At 36.0% G+C, this 20,463-nt stretch overlaps 1 protein-coding gene across 2 annotated transcripts in view; it reads left to right on the top strand.

Annotated features, from left to right (window-relative positions):
• Window positions 1–20,000, top strand: part of LOC136032024 (origin recognition complex subunit 4-like) — a 218,236-nt gene extending 198,236 nt beyond the window's left edge. For both annotated transcript variants that reach the window (XM_065712104.1, XM_065712102.1), the window contains exons 9-10: window positions 9,152–9,303; window positions 19,889–20,000. In XM_065712104.1, coding sequence (XP_065568176.1) covers window positions 9,152–9,292 — 141 coding nt within the window. In that variant the 3' untranslated portion in view covers window positions 9,293–9,303; window positions 19,889–20,000. The remainder of the gene's footprint in view (window positions 1–9,151; window positions 9,304–19,888) is intronic.
• The last annotated feature ends 463 nt before the right edge of the window (window positions 20,001–20,463 follow it).

Below are 20,463 nucleotides of genomic sequence, written 5' to 3'. Positions count from 1 at the left end.
TTCATAACAATATTCATTGTTACATCTTGCCTTAGGCTATACACATTCTTCTTTGAGTTTTCATCACTGTGTTTTCTAGTATATTCTGAGATATCTCTGTAGAGAAATCCCTCCTATCTGTGTATTTTAATTTGATGTTCCTGTTCTCTTTTCGTGTGACCTTGCTCGTGCCCTGTATAAATTTCTCTTCATATCAACCAAGATTCTTCTCCTTATTTCTTCCAGATTCCTCTTGTCTGTTCTAGAGTCCGCAATATCTAAATTTGTCGTATTAGGCTCATGAGAATTACTGATATGATGATAATGCCCTTCACACATAGAATAGTCATAATAAAAATATTTTTCAGGTCAATATGGTCATCCATGTTAACGCACAGCAGACTTTTTTCAACCGAATCGAAATTTGTCTGGTGTGACATAAGAAATACCCCAGGAAGGTCCCAGCATAGCGACATTAGTGCCACAAATCCCTAGCGATAGGGTTGGGAGCTAAAATTTCTGACAGCATATCCTCACTAGGGCCACGAATTCCCTAGCAACGGGACTGTGAACTAAAATTTCCGAAAGTATATTGATAGTGGTGCCACGAATAATCAAGTGGCGGGATTTTGAACTAAAATTTCCGACAGTGTATCGACACTACACTATACCACGAAGGGTAAAATACTCCGTGAAATGTGATGAAAAGCCCACTTCCCCATGACCGCGTCTGTCAACGTAACGCCCCAAAATTCGTGACAAGCCTGCTACTAGTGTATCGCCTTCCGTCGCTACCAATGTAGCGCTTGGCCGGTAACGCCCCAATATCGCTTTGCCACTCTGTTTGTGAAATTGAATTTTCATGTACTGGTCTTACTAAACTGAGAAAATAGTAAATTAAATGAAACAAGTCTTAAAATACGGACGAAAATTCTTAACTATGAAATATCAGTCATGTTTCAGATATATGGAGAGGGGGCACGCATTTCTTTTGTATTTCAGCCATTATTACATTTTGAATAATAGTTACGAGTCTGAAAAAAAAAATACTAGATTTGTAAAAAATGAGGGGGACACCCCTTTGAAAGTCATGGAGTCTGAATGGAAATCATAAAAACAATGTTACCTAACTTACTTCTCAAATTCATGTGTTTTCAGATGAGGGTTCTGAGATACTTGACTTGCCAGATGTTGAGAAAATAATGTAGAAGGAGTGAGTTGGTAAACATTGTGTCTGGGGTGTATTTGGAAATAGACTTAAAATAACGAAGGGAGGTCCTTGGGAGATGTTTGAAATGGTATGTGAAAAAACAATCTTTGGAGAAACCGTAATATGAAATCCCCCATTAGAGTTAAAAGTTGTGTCTGAAGATTCGATTCATTATGACATCTTGCAGTAAGGGTCGGAACTAATTTTTTTCAGCCAGGATATACAACACTTTTTGTAAATACGATTTCCTGGAATTCTAAGAATGACACATCGCGCAAAATATAAGAACATATTTTCCATGTGATTTTGTTCGTAGGAAGTTTCAATGCTGCGTAGGTGGGCTTGGAACTAGGTTAAAGGTCATATACCGTCTAAGACTTTGCCTCTCAGGAACATATCTGTTCGCACAGAAAAAGGGTTGCTAGCGGGCCTGAAAATGGGACAGGAAAGATGCACATATCGAGAAATCTAAAGGCTCCTCGGAAGAAGGGAATTGCACGTGTTCTGTAGGGAAAGGTGGTGTTAACTAACAGCGGGCTTTCTACCGTCAAAAGTATTAAGAGGGCCTTTGGGAGGGAAAGAAAAAATCCTATACCTTAAACTTCCACAAAAGTATACTCAACAAGTTTTTTTTAGTGTAATCTTTTCCATTGTTTCTTGGTGATCGGATTCATAGTACAACAATACATACAGTAGACAGAGAGACATTCAATTAAACAGATATACAGCCAAAATTGTTGAGGCTGTCAGAAATGAAATAAATTAAAACAACTATTAAAGCTTTTCATTTTTCTGAAGTAACTGGTTGTCTCTAGATACTTGATTAGAAAAGTTTCCATGGAAGTTTGAATTCCGCTCGCGCTGTTTATCCATAATTTGTAAAAAATAACTTTTAATGATGGCACTTTGTAGAGCAATTAGCCTAGAACTTTTCTTAAACTTCTCTTCTCCAAACTTTCTTTTTTCTCCATCGTCAATGACAAAATTATTTTGTAAGGCAATCTAGTTTTGAGCATTAAAACTGGTGCAGATTCTTTTTTCAATGGCTGCTGCGATAGCTACGTCATAGTAAAAAGCGAACAACGGCTTTTAATAGCCGAAAGCTTCAAAACCTGTATCGCAAAAAGGTTGCTTAATGAGAAAAATAGCCCTATGCTGCTGAGTCAGATGAATTTCTGGTATTTTTATACTTTATAATTGCGAAAAAAAATTTGCGGGAATTCCACAGAAGGGACAGCAGCCACATGAACATGGCTTTGAGTCATAATGACAAGTACACCATTAGTATCACCGTAATTGAAAACTCTATTCAGATGAGTTACAGCCCCCTCTCCAACCTTGAACAACAAGGGAAATGACTTTTTTGCACGGAAAGTACTGGTGTGTCTTTTTTCTTTTTTTTGTCACGGTTAAATAGCGAGGTAATATATTGTAAGATACTTGGTTTAGATGAATATGCTGGCTTAAATGGCTTAAATGATGCTTGGCTTAAATCGATATTATATTAGAGTTCATATTGAATGCTCGAATCAAATTTAAAACGAACAAAAATCACTACGAACAAAAGTTTGGCTACTGCCTTCTTCCTTAACTGTAAAAGTATACACGGCGACATTTGTGTTTTCTTGAAAACTATATTTGTCTTCAACAATCCTTAGAGACAACTAATAGAATTAAACTGAGTATTTGATATGTAATAATATTAATTATGATAGCTCTTCGACACACCCCCTCAACATCCCCTGTAGTTTTCATCTTAATACCTTCAACCGTTCCTTGGATATTGACGATACGGATTTGACGGTTTCAGATTCTAATGTACCCCCTATGAGCCCATTAGTAGTGCCTATGTCTCTGAAAATTCCTTTTCTTACATCTCCGACTTTTTAATATGCATTCGAAACGTTCGACTTGCTAGTGTACCCTAAAAATAGTGGAAACATAACATAGTAATGCATAAAATATTTTTATTGAAATAATGGCATGTAGAATGTCATCATCAAGAAATGAATGCTTTGAATCCATTCCATAAAATACTACATTATGTTTTCTACTTATTTCATTTTAGGGTCATATTCAAGTTTTAACATGGATCTCGTATTTTAAACATATCACAGCTGAATTTGTTTTGTTATAAATATATCTATTGCCATTTTAAGACATGAAAAAAGTGAAAAACTTTTTAGTCCCCCTCCAAAAAAGAAAAAAGAATTCCAAGTTAAAAAAAAGAAACTAAGTAAAAAACATTTTTACTACAAACAAGATTTTTCTAATATGAAAAATCACGACTAACACATATATATCATCTTCATTACGTATTTTGAAACATAAAACGTGAACTTCTTTTGTTATAAATATATTTAATGTTATTTTAAGACATGAAAAAAGTGAAAAAATTTCTAAGCCCCCCCCCCCCCAAAAAAAAAGAATGCTACAAACATTTTTTTCTAATATGAAAAATCACGACTAACATGTGTATATCATGTTCATTTCTTATTTCAAAAATATCACAAGTGAATTTCTTTTGTTATAAACATATTTAGTGCCATTTTAAGACATGAAAAAAGTTTTGTCAAAAAACTTTGTCAAAAAAAGCAAAAATGCTACTACAAACATTTTTTCTAATAGGAAAAATCACGACTAACACATATATCATCTTCATTACGTCTTTTGAAAACACAACAAGTTAATTTATTTTGTTATAAATATTTAATGTCATTTTAAGACATAAAGAATTAAAAAATTCTAAGCCCCCCTCCAAAAAATGAAAAAACTTGTTTAAAAAAGACAAGTAAAAGCAAATGTTACTATAACCATTATCCTTCTAATAGGAAAAATGACAACTAACATACGTATATAATCTTCATTTCGTAATTCGAAAATATCACAAATGAATTCCTTTTGGTATAAATATATTTAATGTCATTTTAAGACATGAAAAAAGCAAAAAAAGTGAAAGTCTCCCCCCCCAAAGAAAAATCTAATAAAATCATAGTTCAAAAAGGAGAAGTTCTGTGTACGAAAAAGGAGAGACAAGGGCATCGGGGGCCCTTGAAGGTGGGACATGGATGACCATAAGCTCTCTCTAAACAAAATGTTGTTATGAGCCGTCATTCCCCTGGTTATGCTGATACAAACGGTTACACTATGCATATGTTAATATAAAATTTAATAAAAAAAATAATTATAAAATTTGCCTTATTTTAGAAAATAGGGGGGACACCCCTAAAAGTAATAGTATTCTAACGAAAATCACACCGTCAGAACCCTACTGTAAAAGTTTCATGCTTCTATCTACAAAAATGCGGTATTTTGTATTTTTCGCCAGAAGACAGATCACGGATGCGTGTTTATTTGTTTGTTTGTTTTTTCTTTTGTTTTTGTTTTTCTGGGGGAATCGTATCGACCCAGTGGTCCTAGAATGTTACCTGGTAGGATATTTCCACGGAGGAATTTATCATGAGGGAAGATAATTTCCATGAAGGGGGTGCAGGATTTTCTAGTATTATTTTAAAAAAATTATCAAGGAGAAAATAAATGAAAAAGCTTTTTCAACTGGAAGTAAGGAGCAGCATTAAAACTTAAAACGAACAGAAAATATTACGTATTTAAGGGGCTTCGTCTCCTCCACAGTACCTCGCTCTTTTCGCTAAAGTATTTTAAGTTACATATATTTATTACTAATAAAAACATTCGAAGAAAAATAAAAAGGTCTAGTTACGTTTTGAAGTAACCGAAAAGCGGAGAGCAACTAGGCCTCCTCCCCCACCCCTGTTTTTTTTTATAAAAATTGCCCGATCAAAACTATGAGAAAGCCATTGGCAAATTTCGTTTTAATTATTCGTGAGTGGTGAGCCAAAATCAAAACATGCATTAATCCAAAAACGTCCGGAAATTAAATTTAAAAAACAATTTTTTTAACTGCAAGTAAGGAGCGACATTAAAACTTAATACGAACAGAAATTATTTCGTGCACGAAAGGGGTTGTCCCCTCCTCAACGCCTCACTCTTTACGCAAAAGTTTAACTCTTTGTCACAGTTCTGCTTTTTTAAATAATAAAAGACTTTAGCGTAAAGAGCGAGGCGCTGAGGAGGGGACAACCCCTTTCGTATACGAAATAATTTCTGTTCGTTTTAAGTTTTAATGACGATCCTTACTTGCAGTTAAAAAACTAAATTTTTAATTTAACATGCAAATTAGATGTACCGTCTGTAATATGCAAATGAGGTGCACTTTCTGTAATATGTAGATGAGGTTTAGGGTATATGCAAATTTTATACCTGTTGGAATAAAGGCAAAATATGTACCGACTGTAATATGCAAATGATCTGTACCATCTGTAATATGCAAATGAGGTGTACCGTCTTTGATATGCAAATAAGGTATGCCGTTTGGAGTTTAGGTAATCTTTAGAGCCTCATTTGTAAATTCTGTTCCTGTTGACCCCATACTACTCTAATAATCATGCCCTATTTGAAGTCGAAAAAAAAGTGTCTTCTTATGTTATAATATTGGCAACTTTTTACGTTTAGTTCTGGTTGCATCTTCAAAAAAAGAAAACATGAAATTTTAATAGGCAATTTGAAAAAATAAACAATTTTTATTAGCTTTTCTATAGAATTATCCCCGGACACTCAACTTTGTAACCCCCGTACTGCGGGTCCATATATCTGGACTTATTTCTAAACTATGATAAAGTCTATATTTATGGTAGATATATAAAATATGATTACTAAACTATCTTTTTGCAGAGTGCAAGCGGTGTAAAAAAAAGCCTTGTTAAAAATTAAACTTCCTGCTCCTTAGTATTAGTGTCCCCTCAGTTTGTATCCTCATCGAAAGCCGAGGAACAGTAAAATGAAATCGTAGTCTATCTGGGGTGTAGTTTCGCATAACAATGTGCTGCGTAATAGCAATATATTTTGAGTTTTAATTTGTATAGCTGATGGAATTATTTATGGAAGTAAATATCATCTTTATATCTAGGTATTAATACTATCAATTATATACCACTTAAAATACACTAATTACAATGCCACAATTATATACTGATATACCACTAATTTCGGCAACTATTCTCTTTTTTACGATTGCAATTCCTTAAATGGAAGAAAAAAGACATTCTGTGGATAATGTATCCCGGAAGATTTTTCCTCGAGTCAACTGATTGTTGGGTTAAGTACTGTAAATAGTATCTCTGCCTGCCACGGCTACCTGGTGAAGGTTGTCAGTGTGAGTAAGATAATGAGAAAAATAATCCCGTCGTTTCCGCTCCAGGAGTAATCATATTGGGTTGGGTTTTCTTAAAAGAAAATAAAGCATTCACTCACTGAAAGTCGAAAGAACCGCTACGTTAAAGCAATTTTGAAGCGACGAGTTTTTTTTATGGCACTCGGTATTAAACAAGTGACATATAGCAATCGCAAATTCTGTCGGTCTGTCTGTCTGTCCCGGGATTGCTACTTTAGGCCCTTCCAGTTAAGCTAGGACGATGAAATTTGCCAGACGTATCAGGGACCGGACCAGATAAAATCAGAAATAGTTGTTTTCCCGATTTGAGCATCTGGGGGGGAGTGGGGGCCGGTTAATTTGAAAAAAATAGAAAAAATGAAGTATTTTTAACTTACGAACGGGTGATCGGATCTTAGTGAAATATGATGTTTGGAAGGATATCGTCTCTCAGAGCTCTTGTTTTAAATCCCGACCGAATCTGGTGACATTGGGGGGAGTTGGGAGGGGGAAACCTAAAATCTTGGAAAGAACTTAGAGTGGAGGGATCGGGATGAAACTTGGTGAGAAAAATAAGCACAAGTCCTAGATACATGACTAACATAACCGAAACAGATCCACTCTCTCTTGGGTAGTTGGGGGGTGGGTTAATTCTGAAAAATTAGAAAAAATGAGGTATTTTTAACTTACGAACGGGTGATCAGATATCAATGAAATTTGATATTTAGTATTATATCGTGTCTTAAAGCTCTTATTTTAAATTTCTACCGGATCTGGTGACATTGGGGGGGGGGTAGGGGGACCTAAAATCATGGAAAACGCTTAGAGTGGAGGGATCGGGATGAAACTTGGTGGGAAAAATAAGCAGAAATCTTAGATACATGATTGATATAATTGGAACGGATCCGCTCTATTTGGGGGATTGGGGGAGGATTAATTCTAACAAATTAGGAAAAATGACGTATTTTTAACTTACGAAGGAGTGATCGGATCTTCATGAAACATCATATTTAGAAGGACGTCGTAACTCAGATCTCGTATTTTAAATCTCAACCGGATCCAGCGTCACTGAGGGGGGAGACCAGAAATCTTAGAAAATGCTTAAAGCGGAGAGATCAGGATGAAACTGGATGGGAAGAATAAAAACAAGTCTAAGATACGTGAATGACATAACCGGACCGGATCCCCTCTCTTGGTAAATGAAATTTGATATTTAGAAGGAGATTGTACTTTAAAGCTCTTATTTTAAATTCCGACCAGATCCTGTGACATTGGGGGGAGTTGGAGGGAGAAACCGGAATTCTTGGAAAACGTGAAAATTGGGGTATTTTTATCTTACGAATAGGAGATCGGATCTTAATGAAACTTGATATATAGAAGGATCTTATGTCTTAGATGCTCCATTTTCGACTCGAATTAGATCCAGGGATATAGGGGGTTGGAGGAGGGAAACAGAAATCTTGGAAAACGCTTAGAGTGGAGAGATCGGATGAAACTTGATGGGAAGAATAAGTACAAGTTCTAGATACGTGATTGACATAATTGGAACGGATCCGTTCTCTTTGGAGGAGCTGGGGGGGGGATTAATTTGGAACAATTAGAAAAATTGAGGTATTTTTAACTTAAGAACGGGTAACCGGATCTTAATGAAATTTGATATTTAGAAGGAATTCATGTCTCAGAACTCTTATTTTAAATCCTGACTGGATCTGTTGACATTTGGGGAGTTGGAGGGGGAAATCGGAAACCTTGGAAAACGCTTAGAGTGGAGGAATCGGAATGAAACTTGGTGGATAGAATAAGCAAATGTCGTAGATACGTGATTGACATAACCGTACTGGATTTGCTCTCTTTTGGGGAGTGGGGGGAGGGGCTCAGTTCTTTGGCGAGTTTGGTGCTTCTGGACGTGCTAGGACGATAAAAATGGGTACGTGTGTCAGGGAGCTGCACAAATTGACTTGATAAAGTCGTTTTCCCAGATTTGACCATTTGGGGGGCTAAAGGGAGAAGAAAAATTAGAAAAAATTAGGTATTTATAACTTACGAGTGGGTGATCGGATCTTAATTAATTTTGATATTTAGAAGGACATCGTGACTCAGAGCTCTTATTTAAACATCCCGACCGGCATTAAGCCTCTGATTTTCCTTTTAAATCAATCTATTGATTCTTAGAATTTTGTTAGAGCTCATACCATATGAGCTCTTGGCTCCTAGCTCTTCTGGCCTTGTCACAAGTGCCATATGAGCTCTTAGCTCTTGTTTTTCTAAAGGTAATACTCAAATGTAACAATTTTTGTAGATGCTAATTTCTTTGGTTCTCCAGCAAAGAAAAGTCACTGGAAGCTGAAATAGCTCAAGCACTCAATCATAGACATGTTATAGCAGGTAAAGAAGGGTAGAGTAAAGCTATTGGAAGGTTCTTTTAATCCAAACACAATAAGTCCCTGTATTGCATAATAGATGATCTGATTATTCTCGGTGGTGGTGGTAAGGGAGATTTGAAGCGAGTGAGAAACTGTTTTTTTTTTCTTCCGAAAGCAAACAAAACATACATCCATCGAATTCCCATCAGTGAAGGATCGTAGCCCATGATATTCTAACAAGGTTCTAGTGATTCCATTTACCTATTTATATATTGAAATAGTTCGAGTCTGATGTGTATTACAGTCTAAAATTAAAATGTCTTGCCAATCTTCTCATGATAGATTTGCCGTTTATTGTTTTGATTTTAGGCTTTAGAGATCATTACACCTGTGGAGGCAGCTGGCAATTTCTTACCAGATTATCTACTTTACCGAGCTCAGCTGTCTCAAGAACATCTGTCATATATACAAACTCTATTGCCAAACCAAACTTTTGATATTATTCACTGAAAGACTATCTGGTAAGTAGATTATACCATTTACGGTTTTTTCTATAATAGATTTGGCGCTTTTGCTAAGCAATCTTGCTACATTTTAGCGATACCAATCCCAGCCAACAAATATATTGCTAGCAAAAATTCAATCAACTGTCGATTTTCATTCATATCATTTAAAAAAAAGGCTACCATCTAATGAGCATTTGCACCACTATGTACTTCAATATTCAAATTATTTTCAAATCAGTGAAGTCCAACTCACACGAATGGTTAGCTAGAGATCAGTGTCTAGGTATACTCATTTTTGACCAATCACAATTTATTTTCTCTTTTACAAGTATCCCTGATTGGTCTGTAGTGATGATGGCTGGAAATAAACGTCTGGTCAAGCGCACATGTGAACGGGGCTTAAGATTGCATATTACTTTGGATTAGTAAAGAACAACTAAGAAAATTTTATCTTTGTTCGACCTCTTTGTACGATAAATTGCTTTGTTGGTTTAATTGTCTGTTCCCTATACATTCTAAAAGAATGGGTCAATTGGGTTGACACCTGTAGCCCCTTTTTGGCAGACGATAAAGAGAGTGGTGTTGGCTCTGTTAGAAATAGTGTTTCCACTTTTAACTTTAACGGATGACGAAACTTCGTTTTCAGGGAAATGAATGGAATTTATGTTAAAAAAAAAATAAAATAATTAAAATAAAAATCAAGATGAAAAAATTGGGAAGGAACAATGCAAACCTTATATTTCACTTAATTTCTGACAGTATTTGCCAAATACAAGGATAACCATAAGATATTCTCTGGGACATACCTGCACACAGCGAGGAAAAGATTTATCTCTCCTAAAATGTGTAAACTCGGAACAACAACGAAGGTTAACATTTGTCAGAAAAAATTTCAGTTGGTTTCGGACAATATTTGCCAAATACTAGGATCAAGCGAGGAGCGACTTGGATCAATAGTAACCGAAACTCTATGAAACAGAATTTTAATATCAAAAGGTACATCAAAAGAGTCTGCTTATTATGTTGATTCGAAATATACAAGATTGATCAATTTTAATTTTACCCATCAAAAGTTACGAGCCTGAGAAAATTTTGCCTGATTTTTGAAATAGGGGGGAAAACATCCTAAAATTAAAGAAGTCTTAATGAAAACCACACCATCAGTTTCAGCGTATCAGAAAACGCTACTGTAGAAGTTTCAAGCTCCTATCTACAAAAATTTGAAATTTCGCTATTTTTGCCAGAAGGACTGATATCGGATGCGTGTTTATTTGTTGTTGTTTTTTTCCAGGGGTGATTGTATCGAAATAAGGGTCCTAGAAGGTCGGAATAGGGTGCATTTTAACGGAAATTTAAAGTTCTATAGCCCTTTTTTAAGAGACAAAAAGATCGGAGGGCAGCAGGGGCCTCTCTCACGCCCATTCCACGAAAGGGGCATTTATCAAGTGATCGAAAAACTGATTACAGATTAAAGTCTTGTTCAAATTAAAGAATGCTAAGGGGAATTTTCCAGGCTGAATCGCCCGCAAGCAAACTTACAGGGGGGATTCTCAGAGAGGACGGAACTTTCTGGAGGGAATTTGATGGGGGGGGGTGGTTGCACTTTACACTCGAACGCACTTTACACTCTACTTTCATAGAGTGAGCCAGATTTACTGGCATTATTTGAAAAACGAACACAGAAAATCTTGTTGATTATGCTATTGTACACCGAACACTGGCATGATCTATACAAGATACTAGGATGTATTGTAGTACTGGTATTGATGTTAATAGTAAAGATTATCCTCTAGTATTGTCTTGGCTTAATTTAAAGTTGATGTGTCGGAAAGGTAACTACCTCCCTGGAAGTCCTGATGTTGATAGACTCCAGGATGACAACTTGAAAGGAACTTTCCAGGAACAGTTGAATGCTAACTGGGTAGTTTAAAGTTTGACAGTATAGAATATGGATGGCATAACTTAAGGAAATCAATTTGTGAAGTTCCTGATGGTGTCTTAGGGGAACAGTTAGGAACGCAGCTAGGAATACTGGTGAAAAAGTTTTATATTGAATTGAGAGGAGAAGAGGCTTGGACGTCAATTATCTGTGTATTTGATCGCGTGAAAGTTAGAGGAATGTCAAGAAAGTGGACAAAGTATTAAAATAAGTGCTAAGGAGGTTTGAAGTGGAGGCCATGAATAAAATTGCCGAGGATCTGGAAGATGAAGCTAGATGGCGTAATAGTAAAATAATGTGCTGGCATGTTAAAAAAATGAGAGGGAACAGACAATCAGGACTTGTCCCAGTTAAAGATTAAATAAAAAACAAGTTTTTTTTAACTGAAAGTAAGGGGCGACATTAAAACTTAAAACGAACAGAAATTACTCCGTGTATGAAAGGGGCTGTTCCTCCCTCAACGTCCCGCTCTTTACGCTAAAGTTTTACTCTTTCTCTCAATTTTGCTTTATTAAACAGTAAATAACTTTAGCGTAAAGAGCGGGACGCTGAGGGAGGAACAGCCCCTTTCATACACGGAGTAATTTCTATTCGTTTTAAGTTTTAATGTCGCCCCTTACTTTCAGTTAAAAAAAAACTTTTTTTTTTATTTAATTTCTGAACGTTTTTGAATTAATGCATGTTTTTATTTTGGCTCTCCGTAAATGAATAATCAAAACGAAATTTGCGTACTATTTTTTTTTTTTTTTGCTAAATGGCTTTCTCTTAGTTTTTGATCAGACGATTTTGAGAAAAAGGGTGGGAGAGGAGGCCTAGTTGCCCACCTATTTTTCGGTTACTTAAAAACTAGAATTTTTAATTTTTAACGAACGTTTTTATTAGTTAAAAATATACATAACTTACAAATTAACTTACGTAACGAACTTCTATATTTGTATATTTTTATTATGTATATAAGGGGTTTGCCCCCTCGTTACTACCTCACTCTTACTTTCTTACTTTCAGTTGAAAAAACTTTTTCATATTTATTTTTTCATTGTTTTTTTTAAATAGTGCTAGAAAATCCTGCACCCCTTCGTGGAATTTCTCCTCTCCCATGAAAAATTCCTCCAAGGGAAGATACTCCCACGTAGCCCCTCCCCTCGACCCTTCTCCCAACCAAAATTATCCTGAAATGGTCTGTACGCTTCCAAATAATCATTACTGTATGTAAACGGTGGTCAAAGTTTGTAACTTGCGTTCCTTCCCCTGGGGACTGTGGGGGAGTAAGTGAGCCCCAAAGACATAGTTATTGCGTTTTTAGACTATGCTGAACAAAATGACTATCTCAAAATTTTGATCCGTTGACTTTGGGAAAAAATGAGCGTGGGAGGGGGGCTAGGTGTCCTCCAATTTTTTAGTCACTTAAAAAAGGAACTAGAACTTTTTTTTCCGTTAGAATGAGCCCTCTTGGGACATTCTAGGACGACTTGGTCGATACGATCACCCCTGAAAAAAACAAACAAACAAATAAACACGCACCCGTGATCAGTCTTCTGGCAAAAAAATACTAAGTTTCACATTTTTGTAGATAGGAGCTTGAAACTTCTACAGTAGGGTTCTCTGATACACTGAATGCGATGGTGTGATTTTCGCTAAGATCGTATGACTTTTAGGGCGTGTTTTCCCCTATTTTCCAAAACAAGGCAAATTTTCTCAGGCTCTTCACTTTTGATAAGTAAGACTAAATTCGATGAAACTTATATATTTAAAATCAACATAAAAACCCGATTCTTTTGATATATCTATTGGTATCAAAATTCTGTTTTTTAGAGTTTTGTTTACTATTGAGCCGGGTCGCTCCTTGCTACAGTTCGTTACCACGAACTGTTTGATAGGAACGGTCCGCAATTAGCGACAAGGAAAGAGTTAAAGAGAGATGAGCAGAACATTTTGAGAATGTGTTAAGCGAAGATAGAGTTTCAGGAAAGACATGGAGGAAAATGAAAAGTGTGTGATAACTTGGAGGTGAAGGAAGATTTGTCTTGTGAGGAAGAACTAGTGAAAGTGCTAAAAGTAACAAGGCGCCAGCTGCTGATGGTGTGTTAAATGATATTCTTAAATATGGTCGCTCTGAGGTTAGAAATAAACTACTTAAGATTAGGAAAATGATTTTCGAAAAAGGGGAAATACCTAGTGATTTAGGAAAATCATAATTAAACGACTGTATAAGAAAGGTGGTAAAAATGAGTGTGATAATTATCGAGGGATTAGCCTGGACTTTATAAGTAGCAAATTACTTAGTAATATGATATTTTCTAGACTGAGAGTTTGCTGTAGACAAAGTGATAAGAGATGAATAGTGCGGTTTTAGGAAGGGTAGAGGTTGTGTCGACCTAATTTTCACTCATTGGTCGTCAGTTCTATTGATTATGAGCAAGTGTTTCGATTCTGTTGAAAGAGCTTTAGAGAAGGTCGTATCCTTGTATGGTATAGATTATGAGCAAGCTTTCAATTTGTTGATAGAGCTTTAGCAAACGTCTTAACCTTGTATGGTATACCAGGCAAACACATAAAGGGATTGGTACTATGTAAAATAATAACACTGCTGCGGTTCAGGTTGGAAATGAGGTTAGCACCTGGCTTCGTATTAAATCAGGAGTTAAGCAGGACTTTGTTGTATCCCCCCTTTACATGGATCATTTTGATGGACTTTATCTTAAGGAGCACAGTAAAGGCAATGGAAGAACATGGAATCAAATGGAGAGAAAAAACTTTCCGGGACTTAATTTATGCTGATGATTTAAGCATCCTAGATGAAATGTGAGCAAAATGAATGAACTTATAGAGGTTTTTGCGAGTTCATGGTGCTAGAACAGGTTTGAAAATTAATCATAAGAAGACTAAGTCGATAAGGCTAGGAATAAGTGAAGATGCAAAGGTGACCTTGGGTAGCGAAAAGATTGATGAGGTGGACAGCTTCACTTACCTTGGTAGCATTATTAGTAAAGACAGTGGGAGCAGTGAAGATTTAAAAAGTAGAATAGTCGAGGCTCACGGTGTTCTATCACAGTTGAAAAAAGTTTGGAAGAATAGTAAAATAAGTTTGCAAACCAAGGTTGGAATATTGGAAGCCACAGTGACGAGAGTGGTCAGACATGGTTCTGAAGCATGGGTTCTCCGAAAAGCGGATGACGATTTGCCAGATGTTTTCCAGAGAAATTGCCTACGGACTGTTCTGGGTACCCGGCTGACTGACCTTATTTCAAACAGTAGGCTGTACGAAAGGTCGGTTTATTCCTGCTTTCTAGGGTTATAATGAGAGAAAGGTTGAGATGGCTTTGGCACATTCTGTGCATGAAGGAAGACAGATTTTGCCAACCGTCTAGGACTGAACGGAAAGCAGCTTGCACACTGTTAGTGTGGAAGTATGTCCTAAAGAAAGATCTAAGGGGAATGGGAACTTCCTGGGAGGGTATAAAGAGGAAGGCTTTGAATAAATTTGGATATGGGAGGAGCGTGTGTAGCTGTGTTGGCCTCAGGCGGCTTGCTGCGGTGAGTTGTTATTATTATTAGTAGTAATAGTTTTCAGTAACCTTGATTATGATTGCGATTTTTTTTTCATTATGTTATGGGAAATGAAAAAAATAGCCTGGAATAAAAATTGTTTTTAGTAAAGTGCAAATTACGCTCTGGTCTTTAGAAGCCAGAGGGAGTGTTAGGAGTGTTTTACTCCTTAGTTGCTTATTCCCTACGTCACTTAGTAACGTTTTGAATTTTTGTGCGGGATCTATGAACTTAAAAAAAACACTACACATAGTCCTGCAGAATACACGCACAAATTGAGTTTGGAAATTTTTTATTAGCACTTAATACAAAGCTAATTTTAGTAAAACTTAACAAGGAAGTGTGGCAAGATTATCAACAAATATAAAAAGAATTCAATTTTCGTCACCACGGAGGGTTTATCTGTTCAAAAATTTTGCTTGCAATGCTAATTTCCAAATATCCATTTATCCAGTAAAAGACCGGCTGAGTAATCGCTTTTTTTGGAGGCTTTTTTGAGTTTCATCTTGTTCAGATTTATTGAACTTAGAATTTAAAAGTTTTATCTGTTTCCAGTTCTATAAATGGAATTAGTAAGTGAGCATCTCAACCGTTAGGCAAAAACGCCTACATTAGCAAAAGAAATATGGATTAATTTTGTAATGTCAGTTCAATAACTTTCCTGGCTTTCATTGATTTGAAGATTTCATGCTACACTTTCTACATCCTTTAAAACTTTTTTTGTCACACATTGTGTCAATAAGTTTGCTTGGACGATTCCCATGAAGTTAGATGCTTTTTTCTGGGTAATTTAATGCAGTAGTGACGAAGTAACGGAAGCATTCAAGGCAGTAAAAAACATAAAGATAATCAAGAGAGCATAAAGTTGTAAGAATACTCAACTGTGGTGAAGGTTTACTTTTATGCAGAGGGGTGCGTGCCCATTTCAAATTTGATGTTGACAAAACTCATTAAAGCAAAAAATTTGTGAGAATGTTTCTTTACGAAGTTCTTCAGCAAGTATACCAGACCCTTACAGGTGTATTCCACTCCTGAAAATAGTAGCCAAGATTGTGTCAGATTTAGTTACCTTTGTGTAGGATCATCAATTAATCTTGTACTTCAAATTAGAGACAGCACATTCTCACGATCATTGCAAGTACGGAAACAACAATTTTATGGTTGCAGCGGTAGCTGCAACCAACCAAAGAGCGAACCACGACCTATAGCATTCACATATATAGCATTCACATTTGAATCCATATATAGGATTCACAAGAATAGCAGCGCTGATTTGGGGTAGGGGAATATATTTTAGGATACATTTTCTTATGAATACGTTTTCATGGCACTTGGTATTTACCAATTGACAGTTTTGCTAGTTTAGGCACTTCCAGATAAGCTAGGACAACAAACTTTGGCAGGCATATAAGGAACCAGATCAGATTGAATTAGAAATAGTCGTTTCCCCGATTTTTTCGGTTTTCCTTTCTTCTTCTTTTCTTCGCTCTTCATTTTGTGCCATTGCCGCAGACCGTCTTCCACCCAAGGTTTCTTGAATTGGTCGCTCCTGGGACCGCTGGAGAAAAGGAAACACAGGAAGCAGAAGGCAGGATCTTTCTCGATATTGTGTTCTAAGAACTGGTAATCTTCGTACTATCCCAGATGGGAAACCACCGTTTCGTTTTTTATATTGAAGGGTCAACTGGGAGACCCTCAGCTTTGGTTGATTAAGACCACATAAAAGAAGGTACTTTCTTTGGTTTTCGCTAGGGATTGGCTTCTTTATTTCTGGACCATTGTGAACTATACTTTCAAAATCCTCACTGCAACTTTCAACAACAGCTCCAATAATTGCTGTAATATTAAGAAGCTATTGAGTAAAATTGACTATTAACTCTTTACATAGCTCAAACACAGAATATGATGTGCATTGTATTTCCACCAAGATATCTCTTGCATTCATCGTAAAATTTTCCCAGACAGTCTCAACAATGTCATTGGAACCAACAACTAATGATACAATGTATTCGAGCTCGTAAAACATGTAAAAAATACCTTGTTAGGTCTTTTTAGCGGAAACGTCTTGCCCAGCATTTACTCCTTCTCGTAATCCGTGATGATCGACGCAGTGACAAAAAGAAAAGAGTTGGAGGCACGCATTTGGAATTATTTCTTGTCTAATTTCTGTTTGTTAGAAGTTTCAACGTTGCCTATTACTTTCATCCCAGGCAAAAACTTACCTCCCGACTTAAATGAGCAATCACTTAGTCTTCAAAAGTACTCCTGTCCTACGACAAAAAAAAATTCTCGGTACACAGCCAAATCTTGCTTGTCCTTGTCAAACGTTGTATCCCTCTCAACCTCGTTTTGAAATCGAGTTTTTTTTTATCATCCAGTATGTACTTGCTGTAAAAGGGTCTCCTGGGGCTTCTTTTCTTTGAATTCTGATTACTTTTCCATTGTGTATAGAAACTTCTTGCCTTCTTTTCCACTCGTAGTCAAAGTTTGACCGACAATCCGACAATACCTAAGCCTAAACAGATTTTTAAGGCCAGTTGTTAGGCTACCAGACCAGTCCCTTTGAACCTGGGTTAATTTAAACGACTCTGTTTAAATATGAGATTATTTGAAACAAGAATTAAACAATAAAATAAAATGACTTTATTCTACTTACATGCAAATTCAGTTTTCGGTATCTATGATTGAAGCTAAGCAAAACTAAAATCAACCATTTTTCTTCAGAGAAGTCTGGGAATCTCAAAGCCTTTTTAGGAGAAGGAAAATACAATGTAGACTGTCTCTGACTGAATTGAACACCTGGGAACTAGATAAGGCCAAAATAGACGATTTAAATGACTTTACAAAAAGTAGGGACTAGATCTGAACGACTAGACAAAAACAAATCATACGCAAGCATAAGCAGGGTTTTATGGCATGAGTTGCTACCAGTCCGGTTCCCCTTAAACATGATTTAATTTAAACGACTCTGCTTAAACCTGAGATTATTTAAAAGAAGAATTAAACGATAAAATAAAACGACTCTATTCCATTTACACGCGGATTTAGTAGTTTATATTTGCAATTGAAGCTTTGTCAATTTGCAATTGGAGTTTTGTCAAAATCAAGTTTGAAAATGCAAAAGTGTTTTTAGGAAAAGGAAACACAACTTAGGCTGTCTTAAAATTGACCACCTGGGGCCTCAATGAGGTCAAAATAAATTACTTTTACGACTTTGCAAAGGCTACGGGGGTGAGTCACCCCCGTCTTCTCCCTTTTAAGCCACCCCTGCACACAAGTGGTTACGCATTGATTATTAATGATATTGTAATATAATGACGTAGTTTTTTTTATTATTATCGAAGTGTTTATGTGGTAATAATTTCGATATAGACAAAGAATCCAATTATTTTTTCCATCTGTTGCATCAGGAAGAAATAATAGCTGGTATGTTTTAAGGCAAAGTATCATAGCTTTATCTCGTAATGCTGTATTCTTAGTTTGAGAGCATAGATTTGGCTAGATCTTACGTTGTGGCGGAAGGTAAAGGGAATTTCCTTTTATACCGTGGTGCATTTTAAAAGTAACAACATTGTTTGGATGTCAGGAAGAAGAGAATAATGTTAGTTCTAAGCAGAAACAGGGTACTTTGAAACCGTCTTTAAAGAAAATCTCATCTTTTTTTAAACACAAAAAGTATTCTAACCACAAAACATTTTACAAGTTTTTGGGGGTTGACAACTACAGCGTTTAATCGATGGCGAATAAACAAGTCGAAAATATAGTGTCCGTACCATGTTTGCCGGGGAAGCCAACCAAAAGCTGCTGCAATGCTTCGAGTCGCCCATGCAGTTGATCTATTTACTCTTTATCACCTAAAAAGCTGTACTTTAACAGAGGAAAGCAGTGGTCAAGTAATTTTCAGATAGTAAATCTTTTCGTCGTTTGAATGCCATTTTAACCAATATATACCCCCCCCCCAAAGAAAAGAGAGAAAAGTACTAGTTTCAATTGACAGCGCCTAAGTACCCTAATTTCTTCGTTATTGGTCTTTGTCTTCGTGCCTTAGTCAGCGGCTTCAGCCGATTAGTTTCCCGATGAAAATGATACGCTCTGCAGTGACTTTGTTATTTTGCTTGAAGCAGGCTGTTGGAAAGTAAACCTGGTAATACAGTTAAATTTTCTGTTATATTTCAGCTAGTCTTTGTTGCAATGTCTGTCTTATTTCAGAATCTTCTAGCCAAGCTACGCCAAAACAACGATTTAATAATGTTTTCTTGATTATTCTTCAACCTAAGAGATGTTGTCACTAGGCAATATCTAATGTCATGCATTCATTTTATTGAATTAGTGTCCTAACAGTCATGGCTAATTTTTAATCTACTGCAATAAGGCTATCAATTTACCTTAGTGTCCTCAGTCTAAAGAAAAAAAGAAGATTGAAGCTTAGTACCATATTTTTTTTTTTTACCTGTTCAATAATAACGCAGATACAGATTTTTTGTATATCGGTCAATCTCGCAGTAACTCTTCTAAGGCGTATAAATATGTCCCCCAGGGGTTTGTTTTACTGTTGAATAGGACGAAAACATTAAAAAAGGATCTTTTTTAAGCAATCAAACACTTCGTGGTAATGAACTGCACCAGAAAGGTCCGTGTTCAAAGGACACTGTTGTCTTTAGAGGTTTTAAAGGGCGATAGCTACACTTTCATTTATGATAATATTTGCTTGTGTTAATTTTGAGATGATTATTGATCTTAATTTTTTTCCCTCCTTGCCCATGTGCCTGTCCTGAAGTTGGAAGACATCCAATTTAAAAGATATTTTTGCATTGTTAATCTTTTATTTATAATAAATAATCTCTAATAAGTATAAGATTTATCTTTTGTGCTAAAAGAAAAAGGTACTATATTCATATAGACTGGTTACTTAGTTTCTTACCTTTGTTCACTCTACCAGGTAACTCCTTAAATATATGAGTAATAAGCCCGTCAAGAATTGTCTTTTAAAAATCTCAGATAAGGGGTTTAGTAAGGTGCTACAATAGTTAAGTACAAACTTAACGTCAGCACGGTATTCCAATTGTAGACAAAATCAAGAGAAGAAGAATAATATTTCATTCTTTCTATTTTCAGATGCATATTGTTCTATTGAAAAGGACGAAGGTATCTTTTTCGGAGAGATAGCCCCACACGACGAACATTGATGTTTTGTATTATCTTTAACAATAAAACTAAATTGAAATTATTCATGGTGGAGAACCTTTGGTGATGTTTTTCAAGTAAATATTCATGCATATTTTACAAAACGAAATCTTGAATCAAAATTTTGCTTATTTCATTCAAAGCCTTGGATTTCAGGAGTAAAGCAAAGAGTATCGCCTCTAATAGTTTGTCTCACATGCTATAATAGATCTAAAGCTATAAAAAACACAAACGCAATCTGTGTTCAGAGCTTATAGCTTCCATATCCGTTCCCAAGTCTGTGTTGTTTTGTTGTCCTTTGTTGTGTCGCTTGTTTCAGGTCTTAAAGGTTACCAAGAGGGCGTGTTATTCTTATCTCCTCCGTTTGGACAGTACATGACAGTAAGATGTCTTCGAACTGTATTTTCCAATCGTGTTTAATCGTATTTGCTTTTGTTTACAGAAAAGCGGCTATGTCAAGCTGATGAAAATGAGAATTAAAAACATGTTGATTCCGATAGGCTCTT

The sequence above is a fragment of the Artemia franciscana genome, chromosome 10 (assembly GCF_032884065.1).
Source record: "Artemia franciscana chromosome 10, ASM3288406v1, whole genome shotgun sequence".
Lineage (NCBI taxonomy): Eukaryota > Metazoa > Arthropoda > Branchiopoda > Anostraca > Artemiidae > Artemia > Artemia franciscana.
The sequence above is the reverse complement of the archived record's forward strand: the minus strand, read 5'-3'. Positions and strand labels throughout refer to the sequence as shown.